The 18,239-nt window shown below is 47.0% G+C and overlaps 1 protein-coding gene across 9 annotated transcripts in view; it reads right to left on the reverse strand.

Annotated features, from left to right (window-relative positions):
• The window catches only part of mctp1a (multiple C2 domains, transmembrane 1a), a 99,278-nt gene that overhangs the window by 36,562 nt on the left and 44,477 nt on the right, over positions 1-18,239 (reverse strand). For all 9 annotated transcript variants that reach the window (XM_076039126.1, XM_076039125.1, XM_076039124.1 and 6 more), the window contains 6 exons: positions 14,304-14,397; positions 9,884-9,986; positions 9,137-9,239; positions 8,323-8,424; positions 7,717-7,791; positions 5,326-5,445 (listed from right to left, as the gene is read on the reverse strand). In XM_076039126.1, the coding sequence (XP_075895241.1) occupies positions 5,326-5,445; positions 7,717-7,791; positions 8,323-8,424; positions 9,137-9,239; positions 9,884-9,986; positions 14,304-14,397 (597 nt within the window). The remainder of the gene's footprint in view (positions 1-5,325; positions 5,446-7,716; positions 7,792-8,322; positions 8,425-9,136; positions 9,240-9,883; positions 9,987-14,303; positions 14,398-18,239) is intronic.

The raw sequence follows: 18,239 nt of genomic DNA on the forward strand, positions 1-18,239 counted from the left end.
AAGAAACAACAAACACACACGCACACGTTTTTCCAGACAAAATGCAGCCGCGCTAAAATTATCAATTTTCTAACAAATTACCGTAATTTACAAATCTGTACAATCTGTGTGCAGTAGTCTCCACCTCAACCGTGTGCATAAAAAAAGACTTCAGTCAAACAAAGGAGCTCGCTTGTTTTAAACTATTCTGGTGGGGGCTATAAATAACCGCACACTTACAAACATCTTCATCAGACGCACACAGAGCCGCTTTCAAGTCCTGCTATAAATATGCGGTACAGTCGACATGAGCTGTAAAGATTCACTCATTTCTCACAGCACAGCTGTAGCAAAACTGAAAGAAAACGTGTGCTTCTCACTATCCTGATGTTGATATATTTAAAAAAAAAATAAAAAAATTATTGCTTTCTTCTTTGTTTGCCCCGAGGACGGATAACCCGCCATAGCCTCCATTCCATTTTTCCATTTGCTTAAAGTAGCTAAGGGCAGAGTTTTGACTGGCAGCTAGAGGAAGAGAAGACCCGGGGTCAGTAGCGGCCCGCCCTGCCCCGTCTCCATGCCCCCTGGGTTGGGTAATATGGGACCGGCAGTGCCTGGACCTTCCCACCAGGACCGAGCGATCACAGCCACCCCCCGCTGCTGCTTAACTACACCAGATAGGGGGGACGTTCGCCTGGGGAAGAGGGAGAGGGAGGGAGGCACGCCGAGGATGTCAACGACCGGGAAAAGGTGGAAAAAAAGGACAAGGAAAACACGGCCGATGGAAGGAAAACAGAGTGAAATGCAAAAATAAAAGGTAGAGACGTGGTCGGCGGAAGCAGTTTAGTAGAAGTGTGTGCGTGGTCGGACGCACATGATTCTGGAAGCAGTAGCTGACAGTTTTCAATTAAATGGACGCAAGCAAAGAATAAAAATAAGGCTGGATTTCAACAGAGCTGTTGGTGTAAAATATTATCTTTGTCATCATTTGAAATCTGTTTAAGAGTTATATCATATTTATAGAGGTAAAAATTGGTTAAATAAGCACAGTAAATCTCTTTGGAAAAAAAAATATATATATTAGCACTTTCCAGTACTTCAATGGAATTCACTGATTGATTGTTTTTCTTTAACACCAGACTGCACAAGTAAAAAAAAATAAAAATAAAGAAATACTGCCAAATCAGACAGATCATTTCAAATAAAGTCAGTGTGTAAGCTGGACAAACTGTATGACTTGAAAAAGGCTGAAATTAAAAGAATAGCAGACGTGAAATTAAAACAGACAGCCACAAGCACAAGCAAAGTCAAATCATGGCTGGATAATTTTGACTAAACTGTCATTAAACAAAATGAGCAAACTGGACTGCTTTGATGAGTCTCTGCCGTTGAATTTAATAACAGATAGAATACTTGAGGCTTTCGGATAATATTAAGAAATTCCCACTACACAACAAGATTTAAAGGCAAGTCAAAATGATTTATTCAGGCACTCAGTGTGTCACGTTGAGAGCCGTGTCTTGCATTATTTGTTTCAAAAAAAAAAAACAACAAAAAAAACAAGCCGCGTCCTCACGGCTCCGAGCCTCGGCACTGTGGGAGGGTAATATTCAGTGCTTTGGCTTACATTAGCCACACACCAGGCTAACTTTCCTCCTGCAACTGTCTCAGTGGAGTGAAACTGAAGTTTGGATTCCAGAGTTTCCCCCCTTTACCTCTCTCACATCAGCTTCCATGCTGGCACTAAATGTTGCCAGATAGCAACAAGAAAAGTCCTGTTAAGTTCAAGAGACTGAGAGAGGGAGGGAGACTGTGTCCTGTTTGTGACCGGACCCGGCTGTCGTTCTGCGGTGCTATACTGCCCCCACCTGGCCTGTTGCAGAACAGCTCCGCTGGAAAAGAAAAAAAAAAAACTATGCTGGTGGAAAGGTAGTATGAAAAACAAAATCTAGAATGCAAAACCTTTCAAAATGACCTCTTTCATTTTTAAAAATGTGAAACAATCCAAAATAATGTTGGGACAATGTGTTGATGCAATGCCGCACAAGGGCCACAAACAAAGGGGGCCGCATTCACGACGGAACAACGGGTCTTCACGCCATTTCCGCCGAATCTCAATCTCTGGTGATTAAAGTCTGACTTGGTATTCCCGGTTAGTCACGCCACAGCATTTCAACTGTCGTTCGTTTTGCAAATCAAGAGAGTAGTAAAAATGTGAAAGTATGTCTTTCAAAGCTGTCCCTTGCTGTGGGCAAAGACGAACTCCCGACTCTAAAACTTTTAAAAGTGAGACAGGCTCTTTGAAGAGGAGTCAAAGGAGCAATTTAAAGAGACCTGGAGTGGTGTGTGTGTGTGTGTGTGTGTGTGTGTGTGTACCGCCGTTTGCTACGGCGTTGTCTCCGCACTTTGTGCAGTGTGTGTGTCAAACTGTCAGCCGAGCACGTGCAAACACACACACACACACACACACACACACACACACACACACACACACACACACACACACACACCTACTCCAATAGTTGCTTCTGTACCTGTCTTTGCTTTTTTTTTTTTTATTTCAGCAGGGTGAATTTTTATCTAAATGCAAAGCAGGTGATAGGTGCTCCAGTTTCCTCTAGAAGTAGCTCCCTTGTCTGGGCTCTCTTCCTGATAAGAGTCCTACTTTGCCTGACATAAAAGAGCTCGGTATCATTTCCCCTGCCTCCCCAACAACCCCCAGCTCGCTGCCCTCGCCCTTCCCTGAGCTCCACAAAGCTGCCTCTATTTGCTCCCAATTCAGGGCCCAATTGCAGATAAAGTTACAGCAAATTTGTTTGGAGGAAGAGCTGCTGAGGCCTGCCGTCCCTCGGGCAATAACAGCCTTGTCTCGCAGGGGCCGTCGGGGAGGGGGGACGGGGGGGGAGGAGGAGGCTGCCAGCGGCAGGAGAACAGAACTCAACACCAACTCCGGGCCCCACAATGGCCTCGACTCTCCGGCATCGGGAGGGGGAGCGGGAGATAGAGGGAGGGGAGGGGATGAGGGAGAGCCGAGATGGACGGAGGGATGGCTGCACAGACGGGAGGGAGAGAGAGAGTGAGAGAGAGACGGGGGCCTGCAGGTGTGGAGACGGGAAAGCGGGCGCTTAACCCCCCCTGGACGCAGGGAGAGTGAGACACCGGGACCCGCCCACACACGCACTTAAGCACAGACGCCACCCATCATGCGGGACAGGAGGTAACTCCAGTCCCGTCCATTGTGCCAACGCCTCGGGCAAAGCTGCCACGGCGGCTGATTCTCTCCGGAGATGGGCGTGCGACAGCAGCGTGGGTGTGAGAGAGAGAGAGAGAGAGAGAGAGAGAGAGAGAGGGAGAGAAAAGGCTGCATGTGAGGCATGTGCGATATCTCTTTCTCTCGTGCGCACGCACGCACGTACGCACACACACACACACACACACACACACACACACACACACACACACACACACACACACACACACACAGTCATCACAGCTGGCACTAATGATGTGTACATGCGGCTGGCATGGCAGAGCCGGGCAGACGGGGGAGTTTGGGGGACCGTGAAGAAAAAATGCAAAGTGCTTTTATGGGGAAGGAGCGTTTTGAAGTGACGACGACGGCATTTTGATTTGCTTTGGCGCAACATGGAATCCTTAAAACGTGTGAAGGCGCTCGGCGGAACCCCGTCACTCAGGCTTACGTGAAGACGTTTGCTGAGCTTGGGCGGCGAAAAACATCCCGCGACTTCGTCGGACGGTCGAGCGCAACATCTGCCTGGAGAGGCGGCCCCAGACGGGAACGCGCGCCCGGAGTGCGTCCGCGCACAAGCGAAGAAATAAATAAATAAATTTAAAAAAATAAGAAATCGGCAGACACGTGCGCCCGTGATCGCACGCCGCCGCCACCGCACACCTTTGTGAACGCACCACCTTGGCCAGATGGCCCCCCATAAAAACCCACTTAAAGAGATGAGCGAAGTGATTAAGAGGCCTCTCAAAGTGAGAGAGGGATGAAGAAACGGAGGGTAAGAGAGGGAGGGAGTACCTGTATAAGAGCCGAGGCCCTAAATACTCTGATGCTTTTAGCTAAGTGCACACTCCTACAATAACAGACTCCCAAAAGAGCGAGGGGAAGGAGAGGGTGTCGGGGGAGTGGGGGGGGGGGGGGCACAATGACACCTAAATTTCAAGACTTTCTCCAAACTGTAAAACGTCCTTGGCCTAGATACGCGGGCTTTGTCGTCATCCCAACACTTTAAATTTAAGTGAGCACAATGAGACTATGAATAGTCTCCAACTGCTCATCAGGAGCGGATGTTCTTTACGCAGCGCTTGATTTGGAAAAAATAAATAAAATAAAAGAATAAAAGGTCGGAAGGGTCACGCGAGAGAGAGAGCAGCGCTAACTGATCAATATTACGTCTTGTGATGACTATGACCTGCTGCACAAATGCCACACACACACACACGCACGCACACACAGGGCCAGGCTGGGGTCTGTGCGTGTGTGTGTGTCCACCTGTCCTGAAGCTGCTCCCGTCAGGACACTAAAACCAGACAGGATTAAATGCCGCTCTGTCATCTTTAGGGCAGGGACCTTCCAGCAGTCACTCAACACCTTTTTGCCCATGTCTGCAGCAGATAGCTTCACTGCCCAATTACATCTCACCTTTTAATACCAGACACAGATGACAGGGGAGAGAACATGTTGCCATTTCCATTGTCTGCAGCTACAGATTATTGTTTGTAGTGGGTCGCTAGCAGCATTTTGTCGACGCGCGGACGAGCGTCTCCTTTGGAACACTACCTCGCTGAGTCAGCACTCGTTTTGAGCTGCGCATCACAAAAAAAAACAAAACAAAAAAAACAACTGTGAATTTTTGCGTTCGATTGAAATCTGGAAAACACTCATCCTGACAGTCGAATCAAGACGTGCGTGTGTGTGTAAATAACAGAGCGTGCAGCACAGTGCGCTAATGCACTCAACTGGGACCCGAGACATCAACGATCTCTTGTGGTAGAGGGTGCAATTACTATGTACTCATTTGGTGTGCGGCTGTCCAGCGGCGCTGCATGTGTACCGATGTCAACTTGCTGACAGTCTCAAGCGTAAGCAGCACAAACGTTGTGATACAACACAATGCATCAATGATCCAACACCGTGTGTGAGGGGTTTTTGACGACATCAAAGTGCAAGTCTGGAGGGCTTTAGAAATGCAGGAGTAAAACCAAATCAAACCGAACATAAATGATAAATTAACAAGGGTGCAATTTAATGACATTTGCAACAATAAAGAAGCCTAACCCTCAAAAACGTCCAATTTGAGAAAGTGCAGTGCGACATACCACGAAAGCGCAGATGCTTCTCTGCGGGGATTCCCACTCGAAGCAGCTGTTGATGTAGTAGCCCGTGTTGATTAGGAACATGATGCAGCGGCGAACTCTGTTGAAGTTGCGCAGCAAAAGCTAAAAAAAAAATAAAAAAAAAAGAGGCAAAAGCACAACGAGGCATTATCGCATTGTCATTTGAAATGAGAAAAACGGAAAGGGGGCGAGAAAATGAAGAGGATGGCAACACAGCAAAGCACTGAAGCAGGCGATAAATCGCAGCACATTTTCTGCCGTTGTAAATAAAAGCAATAGATTATCTGTCGGCCGACATGAGCAAAACCATTACGGTGTCACAATATTCACAGAGAGGAGACGCAGGCTGATAAGGGATTTGTTTTTACACATTAGCTGTACAATTAAGAAATGACAAAGTGTCTCACTCTGATGTCAGTGGGTGAAGTCGACTGGAACTGTGATTTTTGCAGATGTTGATTCATCAGTGCTAAAACACTGAGAGCGGCATCTTGTACCTGCTACTCGCCAACTAGCAGCGCAGACAGATTAAAGTGACTCACGCGGTTCGGCGGAGTCTAGTCTCGCAGTGATAAAAGTTAAGCAAAGATAATACCAATTTCCTGCACAGTCTGTGCACTCGCCTCCCCGAGGGTCCTGGGCGCATTCTGCCAGACAGGAGAGAGAAACTGGCTAACTGCTGTCCTCCCTTTGGGTTTCCAGCCACGCGGGGAATAAAATAACGGCGGAGCAAAATGCCAGCCACCCAATCAGGTCAGCGGGAGTAGAAAAGTGCTCCCACAAGACAAACTGCCTTTGCAAATTGCACCGTGGAGGAGTAGGGGGTAAATAAATAAATAAATAAATAAATACAAGAAGGTATTGTTTATTTCACTCTTTGAAAAACTGGGTGTTGACTGCAGTCACTGAGTGGAGGTAAACTGCTGGCGCTAAGAGCAGACAAGGCTGCAACTTCTGTGCTGCAAGAGAAAGGACTCCTTTCCCTGCATGTGTGTTTAAATGTGCAAAGCCATTTGTCTTTGAATTGACAACGGCCGTGCGGTGTCCTGCCGAGGACGCGCGAGACCCCCGAGGACAGCGAGCCACGGCGTGACTCATCCCCTTCCACGTTGTGCCGTGCGTGCACTTGATGCGCGGGCTCAAGTCTTGTAGGCTCATTACTGCCTTAACTGCCTCGATAAGGACGTTTCATTTTCCATAAATTATTAAGAAAAAAAAAAAACAGCCCTCAGTTATTCCTTTGAAACACTGACTGAGCAGAGCGGCGGAGACATTTATTTAGGCAAATGTCATAATTACAATGGAGCGGTTTTGTTTCTGAGGCTGCTTATTCGCGGTCTTTTTTTTTGTGTTTTTCCCCTGCCCTTCTTCGGTGCGTGCGTGCATGTGTGTGTGTGTGTGCGCGTCTGCACGCTGCTAAGCGGCCAGCGACAGCAGGGGAGCCGCCGCTGCACAAAAGAGCCGTCGCGGGGCGATCCCTCCAAAGCAGCCAGTGACATCATCATCGCGAGACACTGACACGGGTCATCTCTGTGAGTCAGAGGTGAAATGGGAGATGAAAAAAAAAGAGCCTTCAGCGCTCGGTGGGGGGGTGGAGTGTGTGTGTGTGTGTGTGTGTGTGTGTGTGTGTGTGTGTGTGTGTGTGTGTGTGTGTGTGCGGGTGCGGGTGTCAAAACAGCGAGGGAAGACAGGAGCGAGCGAGCGGACGGACGGGGAGCTGACAAGGAGTGACGCGGTGAGCCGGCGCAGCGCAGCGCAGTGCGGGCCGTGCGTGTGTGCCGTCCGCTGTGGCGAGGCCCAAACGGTCAGTCAGTCGTATGACACGTCTGATTTGGGCCGGCCCCAACCATTCAACCCCCTTTGTGGTGCCGCCGCTGCCACTGAGCGGCGTGACAATGAAGTGCAAAGCAGCAGCAGTGGCAGCAGCAGAAGCAGCAGAGGCGGCAGCAGAGAGGGCCGACTATGAGGATGGCCAATCTACTTATGCACCCCAGAGCTGACAGCTTGACATTTCTATTCACCGCTCGCAGAGGATGCGAGAAAGGCTGGAGGGGGGGGGGGGGTTTGAGGGGGTTAGGGGGGGCAAAATGCTGTTTTTCTTTCAATCATCCTGTTGTATCTTGCCCACACAAGCGCTGGTGGTTTGCAACATGCCACTCTCAGGGCATCGTTGGGTTTTTTTTCGTTGTTTTTTTTTTTTTTTCTTTTTTTTTTCACTTAAGACAGTGAAGCCAAGCGGCGGCGGCGGCGGCAGCGGCGGATTTGAAAAAACAGACACGGTGAGTGAATGAGAGGGAGAGTGATGGAAGGAGGGAGGGAGGGAGGGAGGCAAGTGTGGTAAGGAGGAGATAAAGCACTGGCTGCTGCTTCTACCTGTTTGGACACTCTGGGCTCCTCCTCGATATACTTCTGCTCAATGGGAATCAGCGTCCTGAGACCAGCCTTCAGCTGGAGGAGGGAGAGAGGGAGAGAGGGAGAGAGAGAGAGAGAGAGGTAGGTAGGACACACAGCGTCATGCACGGCGGGCGTCACAGTGCCGACAAAGTGAAAGGACAAAAACACAGAGGCGGTGGTGGCAATGAGACTACATTCAGAATATTTCATTTGAATTTTATTTATTTTCCGATGGCAAGAGGGCGCCGATATTAAAGGCTGCGTGCCCCAGAATGCCAGAGTCTGGGGGAGAAGAGCTGTAAGATGGCTGCCGTGGGACACACACGGCGATGGTTAAGCGGGCAAACAAAGGGCTGCTGAGAGGGAGTCTTCGATAATTAAAGCCCCCGACGAGGACGAGGGACGAGAAGCGGGGAAGGAGGAGGGGGGGGAGAACAGAAGCGATGTGAGGAGAGAACAAGGGAGGGACGGAGGGACAGGATAAAGTGGGGTTGGTTGGGGGGGAGGGGTAGGGGGAGGTGGCACAGCAAAAAAAAAAAAAAAAAAATCCAGGAGGAGAATCAAAAAGGCGAAAGAAATACTTACGGCATTGAAAATCACATCTATTTCGAGAAAGATGACCCCTTTGGTTGGCCCTGTCAGCTCCTTGCTTTTCAAGGCGTAGGCTTTGCGTTCTCCATTTTGGATCTGCGGGAGAAGGGACATGACAGGCGTCTGTCTGGCAATACCCGGCTGAATCGGCTCCCCGGGCCACCTCTTGAACCCCAGCTGCTGCCGCTGACAGGGAACCCAAAACAACTGTGGCAACTCTGACAAGTACCTGTTCATTACCCAGCGCAGCTCGGCTCTGTCAAACAGAAATTAACTATCCTGGGGAATCACGGCGCCGCACAGCCCGCCACAAATAGAGCAGACATACACTTCTTTCACACACACTATCTATATATATAGATATAGATATATATACATACATATATATATATTTTTTTTTTTATTTTTTTTTAACATAAATGACACTCTTCTCGTGAATCAGACCACTCTATCCCTCAATCAGTGTCATTTTCATAACAGTCGCCGTCCTTTCCTGTCGTCACTTTCTTTCTTCTCACCTATCAATCTCCTCTGTTTTCTCGGCCATTTTTCCCCTTTATGCCATCTCCCCCTCTCTTCCTCTCACTCTCTGTGAAATAATAACAGTCTCCTCTGTGAAGTTACAAAAATAACCTCTGCTTTTTATATCTCCCACTGCATGTTTTCATTATTCCTGTTCCTGTATGTTCCTTTAGCGCTATTATCCCCAAAGGAAAAGAAAAAGGCACAAAGACAGGGAGAGAGAGAGAGAGAGAGAGAGAGAGAGGAAGAGAGAGAGAGAAGAGAGAGAGATGTGCCTTTGACTCACGTTTAGCAAAGGGATGGCCACTTTCCCCAGGAAGTCTGCGCTCCTGTCTCGGTCCTCGTCGTAAACAGTGACCTCGAGCACTGAGTGGATGTCCTTCACATTACTGGACCGCACACAAAGACAACACAGACGCGCGAGTCCTTAAATGTGGGCTAGACTGTGAAAGCTACCAGACGTCTTCCGCGATGCTAAAGGAAACGGTTTGAGATCTGAAAAGACATAACTAATAACAAATTTGACATTCTAGCGTCATAGTAACATAAAGGAGAAGAAAAAAATGACCACGAGCATCTTTGCCAATGCGTGAAGTAGGTGGAACTAAAGTGGGTAGCTGAAACATGTCATCCTCTAAAAACTAGGCTAGTAAGACTATAGCGGATGTTATGTATAGAAAAGAGGCTAGGAAAAAAGATCCGCACTCAAAGAAAGACTAAATTAATCTGCCCCATCACTGGGAATAGACATTTGTACTCCTGAATCAAATTGCGTCTTATATATAGGAAACCAATATATAGAGTGGGAACTAGATTAACATCCATTCATGGCCTGTGGTGCAACTCCAAACTTAATGAGGGACAAGAATATTCAAAAGCCTTTAAAATATAAATAATAACTGATTGATTGATAGATACTTGATTCATCCCCATGCATATTTCTAAACAGTAGTCCCTAAAAACAACCCGCCAACCCAATTAAAATCTTAAATTGACTTGTATTGACGTGAATTCTATTTTAAGAGGAACTCACAAGGTGAAGACCTTGTTCCACTCCGGGTTCAGGTTTTTGTAGACTGTGTGTGTCAGCAGCCGATCGTTGCTCAGCTCCACCACACAGAAAGGGTCACTCTTACCTGCAAAGCACCAAAACAGGCACTGATCAAGATGATTATTATCAGCCATCAGTGCAACATGTGATCATGCAATTCTTTCATTTTAAGCTCTGATGTGGTGATGCGCGTCACACAATAATACATCAGTCAAGCTGCAGCCAGCTGTTTCTATCAACACTGTGAAAAGATGGGCTGCTAAGAGATAAGCTTCAGGACAACTGTGCTCTGGGCAGTCACAATATAGAGAGGAAAATAATGAGTAAATAAACTAATGACACTGAGAGCAATGTGACTCTGCAGGTCCAAAGAAGTTTAAGGCAGAAGACAATGACATGAAAATTAGGAATGAAAGAAGAATAAGAAACAAGGAAGGAATGGAGTTGAGAACAATAAAATAGTTACTTGAGATTGAGACCTTTTTTTGCAGAATTTAACATCAGATTCATAATTCTGATTGCAGGCAATACACGTTTTATCCTTGTTACTGTAAATATTTATTGAAAAAAACAACTATCAACTTCACGCAAAGTGCCATATATATCAGGTACATTAGTGTTGCCAAAAAGTGAAAGGAGGAGGATTTCAAAAGTGTTCAAAAAGTAAGATTTGACATAAGATTTAAATATCATTCAATTTATTGATAATTTATTCCAAAAATAACTTTCAATTCAGAAAATTACTACAGTTATGTAACCAAGTTAAGAAAAAAAAAAACCCAAAGAGACAAACATGTTCATTGTGTTCTTTCCTTCTCCTGAGAGTAGCATGCTGTACTGAAATAACCCAAACCAGTCATGTCCCGTATAATTCTCCATTTGTTTACCAAAATCTCACAGTTCTTTTTCTTCACACACAGAAAGAAGTGAGATCTGCTCTTCCCATGCCTGCCATCCCACCTCCCTTCCACTGCTTTAAATGAACTGGGGGGGTGGGGGGGGGGAAACAACACAACAACTCATAATTCTGGCTTTGATCGTGTTAATCTAAGCTGTTGGGAGCCGTTGTGCTGTGTGTTGCAGCTTATTACCTTAAAAGGCCGGGTCAGGAAGTAAAAAGTTTATATTTAAAATCCCTTGACGACATTCTTGTATTTGCTTGTGTGTGTGTGTGTGTGTGTGTGTGTGTGTGTGTGTGTCCATCTGCGAGGTGCATGCGAGTGTCATTGATCGGTGCGATTTTCCTCAAATGTTGTGACAAGGGCAGGACATTTAGTGGGCGTGCAAAGTAAATGTCACTGTGATCAATGGCGAGCTGTAGGTGTTGCCTTTCATATTTGTTGTGGCGCTCTATTGACGCGGCGGGTTGGAGGTGGATATTGACGCCTGCGACTCCCACCATGAGAAACCAGACACTTTTAAACCGACTAAAAAGACAATGGACTCCCGAAGCACATTCTTATTGTGTTTATGTTGCTATGTTGTGACGTTAACGGTGTGCAAATAACACTGCTGGCGTACTGTGTCAAATACAAAACCCCACAATGATTCCGTACTATAAAATCTTTAAGTGCAATAATTATTACAGGGGCAAACACTGAAATCATCCTTGAAATTCCATGGTGGAAAGGATTAGAACGCCGCGCGGGCCAATCAGCTCCCATTTAATTTAAATGCAATCAATTAAGAGATGGAAATTACTCCGCCCTCCCCCTCCCCATTTTATCTATAACGTTCTGTTTTTTTAATGACACGGCAGGCAGGCGGCGGCGCCGCGGAGTGCCAGTTGTCGCCGGTGATGAACTTTCACCTTATTGGCCGCCGGCGCCGGAGGCGGCTGTCTTAACCAATTACACGCTGGGGATTGAGCGCCACTCGGAGATCGTCCAGGTAACGTCCGAGCGGCGCTCCCCCCACCCCCGCTGGGTCCCATCACTGTGGCGCGGGGAGGAGTGGGCTCCAACTCATTTCAGGGTGGCCTGAGATAAGGGTGGAGGACGGATACACGGCGCGGCGGAGGGGGGTTGGCGGTGGAGGTGGAGGTGGTGGTGCTGTAATTGCCTGGCAAGGAGCTCAGAGTTCGCAGTCGGGATGGAGGCTCGCATGTCTAAACACAATTAATTAGAATTCACACTGAAAAATGAAAATTAAGACGCACGTTTGTTGCATTTTTTTTTTTTTTTGTGTATCTTTTTTTTTTTTTTGGTTTAAACCCATTTTTAATCACTTCTAAATGGACCGTGCAGGATTAGCGCAGTGCTCCTCTGTGTGAGCCGTGGAGAGTTCGCACTTCACCAGCAGGTTGGGTTTCAACGCCGACTGAAAAAGAAAGAAGGTGGACGCAGGCATTGCTGGCGGTGCCGCAGTGCGTGTGCGCGCGCGCGCGTGTGTGTGTGTGTGAGCGCGCGCTTCACTATTGAAATGTTCTTACAGTACAGCATCCACTCAGAGAGACAAGAGCTGGCAGACAAAAGGGATTGTTGGTTTTAGAGACTATTTTCAGTTATCCTACTCGGGCTGGAGAGGAGCTACTCCACAAAAACACTTCAATTAGAGAGGGAGAGAGAGAGCGCGAGAGAGAGAGAGAGAGAGAGAGAGAGACTAGCAGGAGGGCGAGCGAGCGAGTGTGGCGGGAGAGAGGGGGGGAGGCTGGAGACAGTGGAGGGGACGGGCAGCATGAATGGGTGAGAGATGGTGAACTCTCCCTTTCTCTCTCTGACCTTCCCCCCCTCCCCTCGCCCCCCACACCCTCCCTCTCCCCTGTCTGTTTGTCTGTCCGTCTGTTTCTCTCTCACCTTGCTGCTGACCCTCTCTTGGTCTGGCCTGTTCAAATAGGGTGTTCATGCGGTGAGGGCTCTTACGTGGCTCTCACAGAGCTATTGTTTCTGCCAGTGACACACACACACACACACACACACACGCATGCGCGCGCACTCGCGCGCGCACACACACACACACACCCAGAAAAGCAAGCGAAGTGTGCGCACTGTGCAGCCTCAGAAATGGAACAGTAAACATGTCCATACAATTTCACACGCTTAAAATAATAAAGAAAAAAAGTTTTTTAAGACACCTCTTTAAATTTAAGTTATGGTGAATTTTACAGAAATCTCATTATTTTTGTCAAGAAGGTTTATTCAGCAATAAATGTGCAAAAATGTTAAGTCACGTTTTTGGACATTTTGTACTTCGTATTTTGGTATTTGAATTAAGGAGGAAAATAATTTCACAATTCTAATTTCACCAAAGTCTTCTCTTTAATTGTGATAGAAGTTAAAAATGGGATGAGCAGTGATGACGCAAACCAAGACCAGTTCAGATCAAACATTTTAAACATGAAGCACTCCTTTCCAAAAGGTCTATATTTAGTCTTCAAAAATTCTGAAATAATTTGTCGGGGCGATGTAGCCATAATTTGAAATCACCACAGGCTGTAGAGATACTTTTCAGAAATCACACTCACGCTCACACACACACACACAGCAGCAGATCGCGAGTAAAAGGCAACAATCAGCCGATGGACGCTAGATTTCCACACTTACGCCCTTTTGTTTTATTTCTAAAGCTTCTGTGAGGCTCAGACTGAATGATGAGCTCTACAACGAGGTCACAGAACAAATTTGTGCTCCAAGTGAAATACAAGAGCCAGAGAGCCATTAGCCCTGCTCTCCGGCTGCTCCCCTCGCTCTGCGCAATAACCCAAATCAACCAGCGCCACTCTGCATTGGCTAATGGGACTGAGCCTCTTTCAAATGGAGTAAAACTCTAGGCGCTCTCTCACTCGAACACGCACACACACACTTCTCTCCCAGTCTACCAGATAATACAGAGTGAAAAACTAGGCCTGTCCACTGTAGACCTAATTAAAAGTAAGAATTAATGGAGAATGGAGGATTCAGAGGGGGAGCAAGCAGAGAGAGAGCAGGAGGAGGGCGAAGGAGGGAGAGGGAGATTTGTTGGTTCAAATATGTGCTTTTTCTCTATTATTCAAATGAGCGCGCAGCGTGTTTTCTAAAAGTGCGGAGACAAACTCGGCGTCCTGCGCCGAGTGGACTCCAACTCCCTCTGAGGACCCTCTGAGAGAGTCGCAGCTCAGGCCGAGGCCGCAGTCGCACCGCCGATGTTAACAAAAGGTAAATCCAGCCTGAAGACTTGTTGAGAATGAGAAACTGTGTGGAACTTCGGTGTTCTTCAAAGCTTTTCCAGTGCTCTGTAGCGCGGAGTGAGCGGTGGGCAGCAGTTGCAGCATGATAGGGAGAATTACACTATACTCTCGTCTGATGATCTTGTGGCATGAACAAACAAACAAACAAATCAAAACAAAAAAAAAATTCAGCATGATAAGCTTGACCTCTGCGGAGGTTCACGCCCTGCTGTTTGGACGCTTGGGTCGCCGTCCTACCTGTGACGTCCGCCGCCATCAGTCCCTCGGCTCTGATGACCTTCACCTGCACCACGCCGACATCTTTCAGGTTGTGGAGGGACCTCCAAATGCTCTGAAACATCACAGGCACGGGGCGAGAGGGGGGGGGCAAAGGTACAGAGAGGGCTGCAAATTAGCGCCGGAGAGAAAGTCAGGTCAATAGCTTGACATTTCATTAAGTGAGGAAAGGGTAGGACGTGTCCTTTTACAGTCCTTATTTGAAAATGTACGGCGGGGCTGGCATTTTGTAGTTGAGTCTAACGGAGGACAAATGGCCAAATTTAATTTCACTTAATGGCCGCGCCTCTCTCTTTTAAATGTTCCCTTATGTTGCACATTTTTAAAATACATGGCGACATCACCGCTTTCCAGCCGAGGCGACGCAACTGCGGGAGGGATTTTCACAGAGGATGCATCTCCCACAAGCAACGTGCGCATGTTTGCCCCTTAATGTGACGAAGTGAGTCACTTAATTAACTCATGCTGGAATATTTTTCCCCCTGCAGAAGAGAAAAGACGACCATAGCGGTGGTTTAAAGACACAACGCGTTGTTGTTTTAATCTGACCTCAACAAAGACAAACGTAGTGATTGGAACAGATCGAAAGCCGTTCTAATCCCTCCATACTACTGTCCCAAGTTAAGTCAGTTTAATTCAGCACTAAGCGTAGTTTTGTGCACGTGCAATGTGGCAGAAACTACGAACTTTAAATAAATCATGCAGGAATTTACTTCCCAATGTGCAGAAATATTTTTGTAGCACTGTCTGCTTTGTTTCATTTTGTTTGTCTTCATGCACTTCACACTGTAAACCTAATCTAAACTAAGTTCTGTGGGGGGAAAAAAGCAAATCACTAATAGGTGACTGAGTAAATACGGGTCTATAAATTGCAACCTGTGGAAACCACCACAGCCCATTGGGGCAAAAAGACACACACACACACACACACACACACACACACACACGCACACACACGCACACACACGCACACACACGCACACACACGCACACACACGCACGCACGCACGCAATCATAAAATCATGCTTTTGTTCACTCCCAAATCCTCAGGTACAAACACACGCAAAGAAAAGCCACACTGAGGCCAAATTGAGTAGCATGTAGCGCGTCTTAAAAGCTGAGTGGAAATGCACTTCACTTCAATTTATTTCACTCTCTCTGGCAATAACCCCGTCCATCCCCACAGGAGTAATTATAATTTAAATTTCAGAGTCAGGGCCAGGCTACAGACTTAATTCATTATTACCAACTCTGTCAGACTCTGCCTGTTTCCAGCGATATCATTGTCCAAAACCTCTCCAAAGGAGATGAGAGGAGGGAGTGTTTGAAAGAGAAAGAGAGGGGGAAAGAGAGCACGGGAAAGAAAGGAGAAGGGAGGGAGAGAGGGAACTCTCAATTTTCAGGCACGATTTCTCTGAAGATACAGCTGCTTGTTGTGGTTATTGGGGAGCAGTTCAGAGGAGAGACGCCGGGAGAAAACGAGTCAGAGCGAGGGCACGGAGGAGGCAGCCGAAGAGGAAAGAAGGGCAAAGTAATGGATGACTAGTTTAAAGCCAGAAACAAGACAGAATTTTTCATTTTTTTTACTGGGATTTCTTTTGGCAGTAAGAAGAAAAATTCTACTAAATTAATTCTCTTGTCCAGCTTACTAGTTTCGAAGAAAATATGAAATCTGTGACAGCGGCCAATGACTGCAGAGTTTCCATGAGTCAGGTGTTTAACTGATACTGGACAGGAAAGATTAGCTCATAAAAGATTAGTGTTATGATTGATAGCAGTAGCGGCCGTGTATTGGTGCAAGTTCAATTTCAGACAGAATAACTTTGACATTGATACTATGTTATTATAATTTCCTCGCGTGCAGTTTGCTTTTTCCAGCCATAAATGAAAGATATAACAGTGGAGTCGCAATGTTGGACTTCCTGGAGTCCTGGAAGTCCAAAGTTCCTGGGAACCACTTGTATCTGAATGCTAAAGAATTGTGAAGGGTTTTGTGAAAATTAAAAAAAAAGATACTTAAAAAGCAAACAAACAAACATACAATTGTGCATTTTCACTTAAAAGCAACTGATGATTGAAAATACTCGCGGCATCACCACAACAGTTTTTTTTCCAGATTGAAACATGAAATGACGCAAAGACGGTGGGGAAAAAAACAAAATAATTGACACAATTATTGCACGTATGGATGCAAAGATATTTCTCCCCCTCCCCAACCTATTATCCATGTTCCATCCCTTCCTCCCACCACACAGGCTCCCTGAGGGGACAATCCATGGTTCGGCCTGGATGCTGGAGGAAACACACCCATCCTCCACAAGGACTCAAATCCTCGACAGAGAGACGGACAGCAGAGGATTGAAAAGACAGACAAACAGAAAGGTAGAGTGAGGGGGGGAGGGGGAAAAAAAAAAAAGATATGAGGAGAGGCCTGCGACGACCCCCACTCCCTCATTTACACCCCCATCAGCATGCAGGTGGAATGACGGGAATAAAGAGGGGGGTGAAAACAGAGAGACGAACAGAGGACAGAGGAGGAAAAATGAAAGGACGGGAGTCGGCGCTTACAAAACAAACCCCCGCCCCCCCCCGCTCGTGATTGGCATCTTGTCACCGTGACATCTTCCTCCCGTCCGCCGTCACACTCGACAGACACACAGATGAATCAGCCCTGGCGTCGGCTTCACCGCGCTCTGTCATCTTTGCATCGTGTCACCTTTCATCAGCGCTCGCCGTAACATTTCGCGACGAGGCACTAGGCGAGCGTCCGGACATTTGATCGGATGACTGTGAAACGTTTGAATGCGAACCCTATGCCAACAACTTCCTCCAATTCCCAGGCCTGCCTCATCAGCTCGGAGGAGCGCCCGTCAATCTGCGGCCACCGACGCGCGGAAGCTTGCGGCCCCCTTATCTCACTTCCTTGTCCGGGTTTTGCGTTTGTGGGCGCGCATGTGCGCAGGGGTGGGTGTTGAAGTGCCACCACTCCAGTGGAGGTCACCACGTCCTCCTTCCCCCCCTCATACGCCCATCTTGCGGCCACCCCTAAGCCCATTAAGAGCCATTAGCGCGCGCGTGCTCCTTTGCAGTCATAATGCATAAATCTTTTCCTCTCACGTTGCCGCTCTCCCTCTGTTCCTCTTCACTTCCGAGAAGCTGTAATTAGGGATGAAGGAAAGGTTACGGCGAGCGACGCTACGTCTAATGTGGTCGTCGCCAAGCGATGTTTTCCACCGGGTGGGGGGAGTGGGGTGCATGATGTGAATTCATTCACAGGCCGACATATACGGTGGATACATGGTAACAAAGGCCCTCGCATCACAAACGCATCACAACGTGCATAGAAATGCCAGCATGATGGAGTATGTGCTATATAGCGATGTATGCTAACCTTCAGGTCGTCCATTGTTCTGCCTTTTCTGAAGCAACCAAACCTCTGAATCTCACACTCTAAATGTGAGCGTATTTGTTTTGTGTTCGGTGATAGAGAGTGTATTGCTCATTTTGAGTTGAATCGTTTCATCAAATCAGTTTATGTCTACTTAAATTGTATTCCGCCCCTGCCTACGTGTGAATATTGTCTGTCAATGCTCACATGTTGCTACAAACGAGCCTTGTATTTTTGTGAAGAACAGGTTGGACCATGCTGGCGATAAAAATAAATAAATAAAGAAAATAAATAAAATAAATCCTCCCAAAATTTCAATTTGCATTGCCAAATTGTTCATCATTTGGGAAGATGTTCTCTTTTTAAAGGCTGCGACGATGTCAGTATGGTACTTCAAATGCTCTGCCAAACCACATCTTTTTGTGAGGCAGCTGACGAAATAAAAAAAAAAAGTGCCTTTTTTTTCACCCTCCTTTTCCACCACGGGTCTGCATGTGTGTGGCTGTTT

Source organism: Nelusetta ayraudi, unplaced genomic scaffold (genome assembly GCF_046127955.1).
Source record: "Nelusetta ayraudi isolate G7.1 ecotype Tasmania unplaced genomic scaffold, CSIRO-AGI_Nayr_v1 ptg000058l, whole genome shotgun sequence".
Lineage (NCBI taxonomy): Eukaryota > Metazoa > Chordata > Actinopteri > Tetraodontiformes > Monacanthidae > Nelusetta > Nelusetta ayraudi.